This window comes from Arachis ipaensis, chromosome B08 (assembly GCF_000816755.2).
Source record: "Arachis ipaensis cultivar K30076 chromosome B08, Araip1.1, whole genome shotgun sequence".
NCBI classification, from domain to species: Eukaryota; Viridiplantae; Streptophyta; class Magnoliopsida; order Fabales; family Fabaceae; genus Arachis; species Arachis ipaensis.
The window spans coordinates 119,753,871-119,766,699 of record NC_029792.2 but is presented as its reverse complement, the minus strand read 5'-3'; the positions used below and the strand labels follow the sequence as shown (position 1 = coordinate 119,766,699).

The window sequence follows — 12,829 nt, the reverse complement described above, 5'->3', positions numbered from 1 at the left end:
TTTTGGGAATGTTTTTGTGTATTAATTTTTTTTGAGATTGAAATATCAACTTTTAAAATCTTCAGAGACTGATTTGAGTAATTACTCATTGTTTTAATAAAATGTCCGCTTTTAATTTTTCTTGAGAACTAAAATATCCAATTGTAGTTTGATTTGGTAAAACTTGTACTTTTCAAAAGTAGTAATATCTATATTTAATAAATTAAATTAATAATAGCTTTTATTAAACACAAATAATAACAAAAAATCGATATTAATATAAAAATTAAATTTGGATAAATTAATAAATGATGTTATATTAGACTTTTTAATTTTGATACAAACTAATTTTTAAAAGCTAACTTTGAAAAACTTGTAAGCATAAAAATGAGCTTTTTAATTTACCAAACAACACAAAATGAGGTGAAGCACCTATTCAAGGAGACTTCTACTGTGGTGAAAGAATATCAAGGTCCTTAAAAGACCAGGATCTTTATGTAGTTTTTTTTTTAATTTTAGAGCTCATTTGATATTAAATCAATTTAAAATTAAAATATACTTTTTAATTTATTTGTACATGTGACACAACCACATTTCACTCTTTTGACCGTAAAATTAATTATAAAAAATTATTTTAGTATTTTAAAAGTTAAGTATAGTAATATTTTTATTTTTTACTATTATATTAAAATTTTTAATTTTAATATAATCAAACAATTTTAATTAATCTTATAAAAAAAAATTAGTCTTTTTCATGCTAATGATTAAAAGGGTATTTTAGTATTCTAAATATGAATTACAAGAGTTTTTTTTTATTTTTATTTTTAGATCATATTCAAACTTTTTAATTTTAACACAATCAATAATATGAATTAGGTTTTTTTTTTTTGAATTAACCTTCAAAGATTGTTTTGTTTTTTTGAACATCAATTATAAGGGTATTTTAGTCTTTTTCAAATTAATACTAAAAGTCTCTTTTTGTTTAAGTTTTAAAAAGAAAATATTAGTCATTTAAAATAATCTAAAAGAGTATTTTACTCTTATTAAAATCAAATTTAAATTTTCAACCCCAAACTATTTATTCATGTGAATTATCCAATTATCTAGGATAATAAACATAATAATACCAATATCTTTTTCCTTATTAGTCTTAAAAAAATGTATGAATAATATAAGCTGATATTTACTTATATATATTAGAATAAATATACTTTTTGTCCTTAAAGTTTGGCAAAAATTTTAAAAATACCTCTAAATTTTATTTTGTTTCAATTTTGTCCAAAAAATTTTCGATTTGTATTAAATATACCCTCGACAGCTAAAATTTCAAAAAAATTTAAGACCAATCTAACAATATAAAAAAATAATGTAAAAAATTTTTAGAGCCACAAAAATAGTATATTCTTTCTAATCCTTAAAGAACCACTTTATACTTTTCTCAGGAAGACAACACCTTCTCATATCTACTTTAGACCCTGTTGGGCTTCAGGAAACAGTTATAATTAAAACCCACGGGCCCAAAATCGCTTCCATCAGGCCAGCACCACTCCGGAACAAAGGGCAACCGGCGGCGAACAGAGATCGACAAAGGCAATCTGAGTCGTCGAGGGAGAAGAAACATGGCCTCGTTTGGTTCTCTAAAATCCACGATATTCGAAAGAGAAGAGAGAAAACAGTGCGTATTTTTTCTTCTTTGTTCTTTATTTCTGCGTCTTATTATTTTCTTGTTCTTTAGGGTTCCATAACGTGAATGTTTTTCAGGCAGTATCAGGCGCATATTCGAGGCCTCAATGCATACGATCGCCACAAAAAATTCATAAAAGATTATGGTATGATGATTCCACATTTCAAGTTATAACTATACAGCTTCTTTTCAATTTGACTATTATTATTATTGTTGTTTTGCTTTGTTCTTCTTGATTGAATTGTGAAAGTGTAGGAATGTGTTCATCTTTAGTGATCTTTGATACTGTCAATTGCTTTATAACCAAGAAGAGTTTATATTATTATGTGTATGTTTTTAAGAATTTAAATTGGTTGCCCAGTGTAAAAAAGTTTTATGAATGATTTGGTGCTTTATTTCCGTTACCTTAAAAAGTTTTACAATTCAAGAATTTTCTTGAATGCTTGTTTAAGATTCTCTTTTAGTGGATAGAAATTATTAAGCTTGATTTTTTAAATAGCACCCTCAAATAATTTTTGTTTATAAATGGACAAAAGGAATTAATCAAATCCTGAGCATTTTGATTTGGTTGGGTCCTTATGTCCTACAGGAAAATGGATGATGAACAATCTCCTCCTCTGAGAAAGAAAGGAGGCTACAATCATCCTGAAATTTAAGTAAAACCCTGTTAGTGTTCACAACTTGTTCTTATGTTTTTTCTTCTGGTGCCATTACCAATTCAAGAATAATGATGCTCTAGAGTTAAATTAGCTTGTTGTGTTTCTTCTTCTGTTTTCTGTGTTCTGTTAGTGGCAACTTTTAATTTGCTTCAATTTTCTGCTGGAAGTTTGATGTGAAACACCTTTCCAAAAAGTATTGATATTTGGTAGGGTATTGTAGTAAGATTTCTTCTATTGTTGCTGTTGTTTCCGGGAAGTTTTTGTAGCATTTCTGTGTAATGTAATCCTAAGTTCAAGTGCTCCAAGTTATTTTATTTTATTATCTTGGTACTATTTCCAACAAGAGACTTTTCCTTATCTTAGATTTTTTAATTTTTATTTCTTGACATTACAGTTAGTTTCTACAGGCAAGATAAACCTTCAAATATAAAGTTGCCTATCAAAACAGATCAAGACACACTAAGAGAAGGATACAGGTAGGATTATCATATTCACAGCTTATATTAGCTAAAACTGTACAGGCATTTTATTTTCTATCCTTATCATTTCTTCTCTCAACTTGTGTCATATATGACAAAATCTTAATTCTGTTAATCTAAATCTATTGCAAGATTCATACGCTCCGAGGAAGATGATATGGATTCATCATGGGAACAAAGGCTGGTGAAGCGTTATTATGATAAGCTTTTTAAAGAGTATCCTTTAGAAACTTTGATCATTTTGTGCTAAAACTGTATATACAGTAGGAATGCTGGTTTATTTTATTTTATTCTTTTTTCAATTACTTTTTGTTGGTTTCATATTATGAATTTGTTTTACTTATTTGTTAAAAAGATTGTTGAAAATGCAAATTTATTGAACTATTTCAACTTGAATTCAGATGGTTGCCTGTAATATGTCAACAATTCTTATACCAGGCCTTATATTTTTTATTAGACTACCAGGCCTTATATACACTTTTATTTTATGAATGTTTATTTTACAAATCTTTATTTTTTCCACAATGTGACCATGAGGGTTGTTGTGGCCTTGAGCTTGTTGTTCACTTGTTTGTTATTGATGAGAAATATTTATTTATTTATTTTTCTTTTACAATAAGTTTATTAAATATACCATGAGTTTTGCTGTGAATTTTGTTGCACTTGTTGGCTTGTTTACCTTAAATCTTTTCAAGATACTGCCTTGCTGACATGTCGCAGTACAAGAGTGGTAAGGTAATTGTCTGCAACATATATGCTAGATTGTTGTGCCATTATGGTTGTTTAGGGTGGTAATCCGAAATTGGTCACTCTTCAATTGATTAGATCACCATTGGTTGAGCCCTTGACAAAAATTTCTGTTTCTTTACTTCCCATATTTCATATTCCTCCATATGAGTCATTGTTTGTTTATCCATGTAAGCAAACAGAGTGCACAGAAGGAGTTCATGCTGATTCAATCTCATTGGACGGTTTTTTTGTTTTTTTTGTTTTTTTTTTTTTTTTTGAGGTGGTGTGGGTATGTCAGTGTATCAAATTTACACTTGGGTCAGAATTTATAATACGTTCCTCTACCTTTGTGCTAAGTGGCAGGGTGGATATCTATTAAGGTTCTTGCAAGCTATACATCTTGTTATGATTATTTTCATTGTAAGGTCCTCGGTTAAGAAGCTCCGTTTAACTTTGGTTTGGCCTTTTGATTGATCTCCATTTTGCTTAAGCGAAAAGCTGTTTATTGGTAATGAGGAGATGTGTAACGTGATAACTAGGATAGTTGGTGATAGAGGATATTTTGAGAATCTCGTCCTAGGATATCTTTGTAATATCCTCTCTTGTATAGATTGGGTTAATGTGTTTTAGATTTGCCTCATGTCTAGGGATGTTGATGAGGGTTTTTCTCAAGTCAAAATAATTTAAGTGATCTAAAGTACATCTCAAAGGATCACTTGTTGATGAATGGAATTTTCTTTGTAGATTGGTCTCAGGTGGAGGACAGAGAAGGAAGTCATGTCAGGCAAAGGTAATAATTATTCACTGGCTAGTTAAACTTAATATCCTCTTGCTCTTTGTCCCTGTCTTCCTGCAACTCATATATTGTGCGTTATTTCTATAGACTTCACTCAATTTTTTTTTACAAACGAACTCAACTATTCAAGAGAAAGAGCAAAACCCTCATTTTGTCATCCAAAGATACAAGCGTAATCACCTTATCTCTCATTATTTACTAGAACATTTTAATTCCAGTTTTTAAGCTTATCCGGGAACATTTTTTTATTTACAAACTTTCAAAACTTTGGCGGGACACGATATAGTTGTGCTGGAGATCATTTATAAACAACGTAGAATCATTTACCTTGTCCTTTTCTAGATTTATTCTGCTTGCATTGCTGCAGAAGTACTTGTCTTGGTTTGTTTTATAGTTCTAAACTTTCATTCACAACTTTTCAGGGCAGTTCATATGCGGTAACAAGCATTGTGATGAGAGAAATGGATTAGCCAGCTATGAAGTAAGTGCTTATTTATTGAATTTCTGTTGAAAACTCTGATAGGTATTTTCTTATGTGTGTACTAATGTGATACAGAATTAAAACCCATGAATCCTGTCTATGGTTGTACTAGACTCCAATCATAAGAGAGCTAGCTATACATAAATTGAAATACTTAAGAATAAGATATGATTTTAATAAGATGTTACCTTAAAATTGGTATACAATTATCATTGGTCTTAACGAACATTATCCGGACCTATTATGCATAATTTTCTCAATCATCCGATCTTGTTAGAACTGGAATAAAAATATGGAGAAAAATTTAAAATGAATCTGTATTATTAGGTAGCGTTTGGAAGAGAGACAAAGACTGAGACTGAGAGACAAAGATTGAAATAACTTTCAGTATTGTGTTTGGTTTAAAGTGGGAGACAGAGACTGAAATAAGAATGAAGCTCTAATTTAATTTGTACAAAGGGTAAAGTTGGAATTAATTAATTGAAATGGGAGTATTTTAGGTATAAAATGTTATTAAAGTTTTAGTCTCTGACCCCAAAAATTTCAATCCCCTGCGTCCCTACTTTTTGGAAGTACTGAAATATTAAAATTTTAGGGACAGAGATTGAAATTTTAGTACTAGTCTTTGTGCCAACAAATATGATACTGAATCCCAATCTCCCAATCTCCGTCTTAGTACCTCAGAACAAACGCTACCTAAGATTGGATTAATCTTAAAGTGCCAAGATCCCTAGAAAGACTACACTAATTTAAGAACAGTTAGAGCTTCTGAACTTTCAAAGGTGCTAATGAAATGCCAAAGACTCCTAACTGATTCCATTCTCTCCTGATTTGTATTCCCTATGTAATGTAACTAATTCCTAAGTATCAAGCTCCTAACCAGATCTATATAGCCAACTTGGTGGAACATGATTTGGTAGCTGTTCTTTTGAACCTATGATGAGCTTGACTCCGTCTTTGGGATTGTTCAAGGAATCAAGAGATGAAAACTAATAATGGAAATTGTGCAAGAAGGAAAGAAACTGAGAGGAGAGAAAATGTACTGAATGCTATATCAATAATGATAGCTCTAAATTTGATAGGGTATGGTATATTGTTACAATGTGTATACAACTTTGAATCTTCTATGCTTGCCATTAATTTCTCACAACAGGAACTTGCTCAATCATGACTTACCTCAAAGGAATCATTGAAACCTACTTGCCTTACATGTAACTTATCACTCTCTAAGATACTTGTAAATATTCTAACAGTTACCAATTGATCATTTTTCATTAGTTCATCAAGATGGAGATGAAAAGAAGATTGTTCCAATTGAGGGCTTAGTTTGATGAGCTTCTCCACAGATTTTTTGAAAGACTAGCAATTATTTTAATGTTTAGGTGTCATATTAAGATCTTATTTATCCTTAAGCATTCCTTTTTTTTTTTCCCTGAAAGATGAAGAATGTAACTTCTCAGAAAATATATTCTTTTTTCCTACTTTCCTTGTGGCTATGCTTTTACCAAAAAGTTTTACTCAAACATAAAAGAATAGAAGTACTTATAATTTAAACAAAAAAAATATTTTACAATAATAATAAGCACTGAAATAATAAGCACTAAAGGGATGGGGCATTCCTTAGCAAGCATTTGGGGAGAGACCCCTTGAATAGGACCTTGATTGGCTTGATCTAACTGTTTTAGTGAAAGTATGGTTTTAGATAGAGCCAAGTGGCAATGACATCAATGCATGTAACAAACTCTGACTTTTAGGATGGGGATAATGCTTGGTTTTTTGATGTTGTTTAGCTTGTTTCATGATATTATTCTATCACTGGCTTCTACGTAGACATGATGCATAGCCGTAATTTGCATATTACTTATTAGGCGCACAGCACCGTAATTTTTACCATTTTGTTTGGCTTGTTTTGTTAAAACGTTGTTTTATCCTTCATCGATCAATTCTATCACCGGGCAATGCACAGCTGTAATTTGCATATCACTTGTTAGGTGTCCCACTAAAATTTACCATTTATTTTATATTACAGGTTAACTTTTGTTACTTCGAAGCTGGAGAAAACAAACAAGCATTGGTTAAATTGGTAGCATGTGAGAGGTGAGTTGGCACGATACATGCTGGTTTTATTGGAAATTCATTTGTATTTTTTATCGTGTCGTTTTACATATCTCCTTCTGAATGAGGCTCCCCATCACATTTATTAAGTGTTTCTACCCTCTTAATTGTTGCTTATGTACCTTTTACATACTGATAATGATTGAAATTCCTATCCTTGGAAGTGATTGCTGGATTAGGATTGCATTGATGTCTAAATCTTTTCTCGTCTTCTGAATTTACCTTTAAGAATCAATGCTGATGTGATAAGAATACAATTTAATGCATGTCTCAAGAAAATTTACTTCCATATAGATTTTAAAATATTTGTTTGACACTACAAAGTTTGCTTTCTACAACAATACCTGAACAAGAAGCCATCACTTGAGCACTTCTTGGTGACATTCCGTAATAGAAACTGAGTTTTCCAAATGTAATATCTGCAGGTGCCCTTCAAACTAGTCAATTTGTCAAATTCCAAATCCCAAAATTACCATGACTCCCTGGACGAATAGTTGTTGGCTGTAGCTTACCTACTTTTGATGCATAATCATTTAAAGGTTGTTTCATAGGGTTTTTGTTCACTGTGATTTATGTGTCTGATTTGAATTCACTTGAAACTGGGCCTTTTTAAATGGGCCTGAATTTCTAGCAAATAAGATAGAAATGTGGATAACTTCACTAAACCAATATCAAGGTAATATTTAGAAGAGAATGATGGAAAGACACCATGAAGAAAACAAACACCTAGAAAATGAAGATATGCATATTATTGGATGCAAGAGTGCTTAATCCTCTCTCTCTTTGTAAGTTCCTCATTTCATCCTTTTTCTTCACATTTCCTGCCCCTTCCTTATACCTTCCCTAACTATCCAACTTCCTACCCAAAACAACAACAACGAAGCCTTATTCCTCTACGTAGGATGGACTACATGGATCAAACGATGCCATTATGCCCTGTAATGTATCATGTCTACGGGAAGATCGTTTATACTTAAATCTCTTTTGACCACTTCATTCAAAATCCTTTTAAATCTTTCCTTGCCCTAATCACTGGTCTATTTTCCATTTAGCAGTTTTCTCTCCACAGGCCCAAGCACCTAAGATGGATTCTTCAATCTTTTCAATAATAAGTGCTTCGCTGACTTTCTCTCTTATGTCTTTGTTTCCTATATTGTCCATTTGTGTATGACCACTAATCCATCTAAGCATTTTTATTTTGGCCACACTAATCTTATGTTCATGCATCAATTGTTGCCCAACACTTTGTTCCATACAACGTTTAATGGCAGGGCAATAAACTTTATACTTAAGTTTTAAGGGTACTTTTTTGTCGCATATAAATCCCAAAGTACTTTTCCATTTTGACTAGCCGACTTGAAACTTATGGTTACATCATCCTGTATTTTTTTTTATTGTCTTAAATAATATAACTGAGATGCTTAAATCTCTCGACCTATGGTGTGTGATATATTCCTACCTACTCTGTGACCTTTTTTCTCTTTGCACCATCAGATTTACTACCTACACTGCTCCCTGAGTAGTTCAAATTTACACTACATCCAAGTAGTTGTTGATTACATTACAAAATTGGCAGTTAGGGATTTGAGGTCTTGCAGCTTTTTCCAGTCTGAATATTTCCTCCTTAGTGTACATCTGTGTTACGAATGGGGTCTATCGGTATACTATCAGCCCTTTGGGTAGGAGTGTCTCCTTCAAAGACATTAAGAGCTTTGCTTGACATTTTTAATAATTGAAGGTTTTATGGAAGATAAGATTCGTTTCAATTTTTCACTTGATTAGTTTTTAATAGATGTGCAGAGAAACTTAACTACAAAAGGCAAAAAGAGAAGGAACAATTACAGAAAAGAGTACAAGAAGAGGATAGAAGAAAGAGGTAAGGAGGAATCTTTCTTTATTCGTTCACTTGCTTCCTCTTTTTCTTTTCCTTTTGTTTTAAATTCATTTTAACCTTTGGTGGTATTAAAACTGGATCAGCCGGTTCAATTGGAAAACCGGTCATTGGCCTAGCTTGGTTTTGCATTTGAACCAACAGCTGTCAAATGTATTGAAATAAGTGTAAACAGGCCGGGTTTGGGACCAATTCGGTTTATGAACCACTATTGTTGTGAATGAGTACAATGCACATACAAAATTCTGCATTAATTATATCCATGGCCCATGATTGAACCAGGGTGCTGTAACATGTCAGTGATATGCACCAACCACTTGGCTAGCCTGCTTTTTGAGATATAAAGTCTATTTTTCATATTAATTCAGAATTGAATTATATTTTATATATTCATTTAATTAATTAATTCAATTCAATTTAATTTAGTTAATTTTTATTTATGCAATTAAAGTATTCACCTAATGATCCACTGACTGGTTGAACTAATGACCCAGTGGCCCTACCTTAATTGTCTAGTCGGTTTTTATAACTATGCTTTGATGATATCCCAGCATTGCTGGACTAATCCTTTCGGTTCTTTGACAATTGACATACCCTGAAATACCATTGGACTTGATACTGAGGAGGGCCCTGATTAATTGGTGCTTTTCCCCTGCCTCCCAGGCTTGAGCCAAGCCCAATTAATCATCGTTATTGGCTTATTAATTCACTTGTTATTGACTAAAAAATATGGAGACTTAATCTTTTCAATTTCAGGAACCGGTCAAAGAGTGCTGATGATCTAGATGAGTTCCAAGAAAGCAAAGATAGAAGACGGAAAGGTTCAGTTTATTATTTTCAACTGGAATGCCATTTTTACCTGATGGTGGGATAATTTCGGTATATTTTTAGATGGATTGATATGATCATTTTAGCACTTTAAGCTCTTTCTTTGTGGAAGGGGCAGGGAATCACTAGAGGAACATAGCACGAATTGTTGTGCCTAGTAAAGGAATTAATGCATTTAAAAATGGTTTAATGGTTAACATTGCATCACTGTTACTGGGCCTTGTAACTAAAAAAAATGAATTGGTAGGGTTGAGTCTTGTCTTTGAAACGATTACTTTTTGTGCTGTATGGGTTTTGTTGACATTGGGTGAAGAGCATTCAAAATGTAGCTTATGGGCTTCATTCTCAGTTGTGTTTTGCCGCTCATCATGTCATCATTTGCTCTCATTAGTCATTACTTAAGTTTTATCTAACGAGCATGAGAAGCTTGGTATTAATTCCGGTTTTGCTATATCGATGGGTCAAATGTATGTTTTACTTTCTTTGATTAAGATGGTGAAACTGGTAGAATTTTGCATTCGTGGTTTAAGTAGGATGATATGGAGTTGGGGTTGCACCAATTATAGAGAAGATGGTGGAATTTTGTCTGAGATGGGATGGACGTGTTTGGAGAAGGTATGCTGAGTATTGAGGCTCCAATTCAAAAGTTGGATCACATGAAAGGTAGTTCTGTAGTTAGAGGTAGAGGGAAACTTAAGAAACATTTAAAGAAAATTATCAAAAGAGATGTGATTCAAAAATAACATGATTTATGATAAGGCACTTTAGCATTGTTTGATCTATGTATAACAGATCTCATATAGCTGGGATATGGCTTAATTGTTGTCTTGTGATGGATGATTGCTATACACTTTGCCTTCTTCCCTTAGAAATGCCTGTTTCTTTTGTCTTAACATTTATATGCTTCAATTTTCCTTTTTCTTTCTCTTCTGGTTCATAGCTATAATTCTTTTCTACATGCATTTACAGGTAAAAAGGCTGCCATTGATGATGAAGATAACTTCGACGAGTTTCTCGAGGAGATGTTCCCCTGATCATGATTGGCTCAGGAATGCAAGAGATACACAAGATTAGGCATTCATAGGACAGCCATTCTTACTGATAATCAGTAAAACCGCTCAGAGAATGTTGTGGCAACTATGATTATGTATATCTATAATATGGTAGGTAAATTTTTATTGTGCACGATACATTGAATGGCTTACCTATGTAGTGTAAATAAAGTAGCTTTGCAAAAGGAACTAATTACTTGGTACTGGGAAAAACCACATTTAGTATGTGTATTGAAAAATTTATGACTGCTGGGACCAAACAAGGGGAAGGGGTTGTTATTCCATTTGGGAGTAAGATATTCATCCATTTTATAGTGATAAAATAACTATTATTATTTACAAAGAGAAAAATCTTTTTTTTTTTTTAGTTGTTGCGAATATGTATTTCGAGTAAATGTTCAAAATGGTTTATGAATTTCAAATCGCTATTAAATTTAGTCTTTGATTTTTAAAAATGACCAATTAAATCCCTGAAATTCGAAAATGTGCATCTCTGTTAGTCCTTTGTAGAAGTGCTGTGTAAACGTTGATGATGTGGAGCGTGAATTGCTATGTGGGCGTTCCAGCTGTATGCTGATGTGTACTAAGGTTGAATTTGATTCAAATTGGTATCTGGAATTGCTTAATAATACCCAAATTAGTCCATTTTTAACTATAAAATCCTAATCTCCAAATTATTGTCTTCTCTTCTTCAACCTCTATGTTGTCTCCTTCTCTTCTTTGACTCTCTTTCTCTTCTTCGCCCAAATACTCAAATTGATTTCTCGTCTGCGTGAGTGATGATGGGTGGTGGTTGATGGGTGGTGGCGAGAGAAGCCAAAGTAGCTCAAGTAGGAACAACTCTGCAGGGAGACCTTATGGGCAGCAAAGGAATGCGCAATCGGGGAGGTAAGCACCGTTTTTTGCAATTGCAGGCTTCGAACGGTGATGAAGTACTCAACGACGGCAGAGAATCCTGGTAGACCATTTTATGGTTGTCCGAACTATGAGGTAAGGTTATGGCTGTGAAGAAAATGTTAAGATGGTTTCACTTTGAGTTTAGATTCACCTGCGTTTTTTACTCTGCACTCTGCAGTATGGAATCCTTTGTAATTTTTTTCATTGGGCTGATGGATGTGAAGAATCAGTTTGTGCAACACTCATTCCACAAGAAGTTTTGCATGAGTTAAATTGGAGGATGACAAGCTTGAAGAGTGATATTAAGACCGTGAAGATAATGACAATAGTGCTTCTCGCTTTTGTAGTTACTTTTGGTGTGTGTTTAGGTTTTAGCTTGTTGGGATTTATAGTCAACAAATGATGATTATGTTATCAAATTTTAAATTTCTTAAGTAGTATGTAATGTCTTGATCAAGATGGAATAAAATGAAGATGGGATTCACAGATGGGTCTGCATCATCTTCAGAGTCTGGTGGAGTCTTCAGTTGATCAGATTTTCAACTATCATCAGAAAAAGTCACTGCCATACATATTCATGCATTACATCACCGATAGAAAAAGAATAAAATCAATACATATACTTAAATGGCATTAATTATAATAAAAAAATATACTTTACATTGCAAGTTTTCTTCTTTCTCATTATCATATACCTCCTTCTCATAATCAGATGCATCCATTGAAGGGGGACAAAAAATATCTTCATCATTAATAGCATTTTTCTTGCTTTTATCATTGTCATTGTCAGTCTTCCTTTTTCTCCTATTGCTGGAAGGACCAACATCATCATCGTTGTCATTGCTTGAGTCCACACACTCAAGTGGCATGTGTAGCTTGTAGAAACTGTCCTCTGCAGATTCATAAGAATCAGATGAGCTATCAACATTTAAGTGAATTGGCTCCTTACTTACTTGTTTCCTCCAGTCTTGTGATTTTGTGATATATCTTCTAGGCATTTTTGTAGATGTGTTGAGTTTAAAGTTAATAGGCTTGGCTTGTTTCTTTGATGCACTAGGTTTCTTGGTTTGTGCATTATTGGTTGAGGGGGTGGGTTGAGAGAAGACTTTGTGAGATATGAGTTTAGAAGTAATAGGATTTGGTTGGGATAGAGATTTAGTGGACTTGGCCTGTGAACAAGGTTTGGAGACATTAAAATTGAGGGCATTGGATTTTGGTGGAATGGGCTTAGAGGCAGTA

The 12,829-nt window shown here is 32.8% G+C and overlaps 1 protein-coding gene across 2 annotated transcripts; it reads left to right on the top strand.

Moving 5' to 3' along the window:
* Positions 1,419 to 11,059, top strand: LOC107613051 (protein FRA10AC1). 2 transcript variants are annotated; one of them, XR_002352973.1, is made up of 12 exons: positions 1,419 to 1,654; positions 1,741 to 1,808; positions 2,717 to 2,798; positions 2,934 to 3,017; positions 3,497 to 3,536; positions 4,275 to 4,320; positions 4,749 to 4,807; positions 6,837 to 6,904; positions 8,715 to 8,798; positions 9,570 to 9,634; positions 10,134 to 10,304; positions 10,611 to 11,059. XR_002352973.1 is itself a non-coding variant. In XM_016314887.2 (11 exons), exons 1-11 carry the CDS (start codon positions 1,599 to 1,601, stop codon positions 10,673 to 10,675), a joined length of 717 nt encoding a protein of 238 aa, XP_016170373.1. In that variant the 5' UTR covers positions 1,419 to 1,598; the 3' UTR covers positions 10,676 to 10,977. The 2 variants fall into 2 exon arrangements, 1 of the variants encoding a protein (XP_016170373.1); XM_016314887.2 differs by lacking the exon at positions 10,134 to 10,304 and having other exon boundaries at positions 10,611 to 10,977.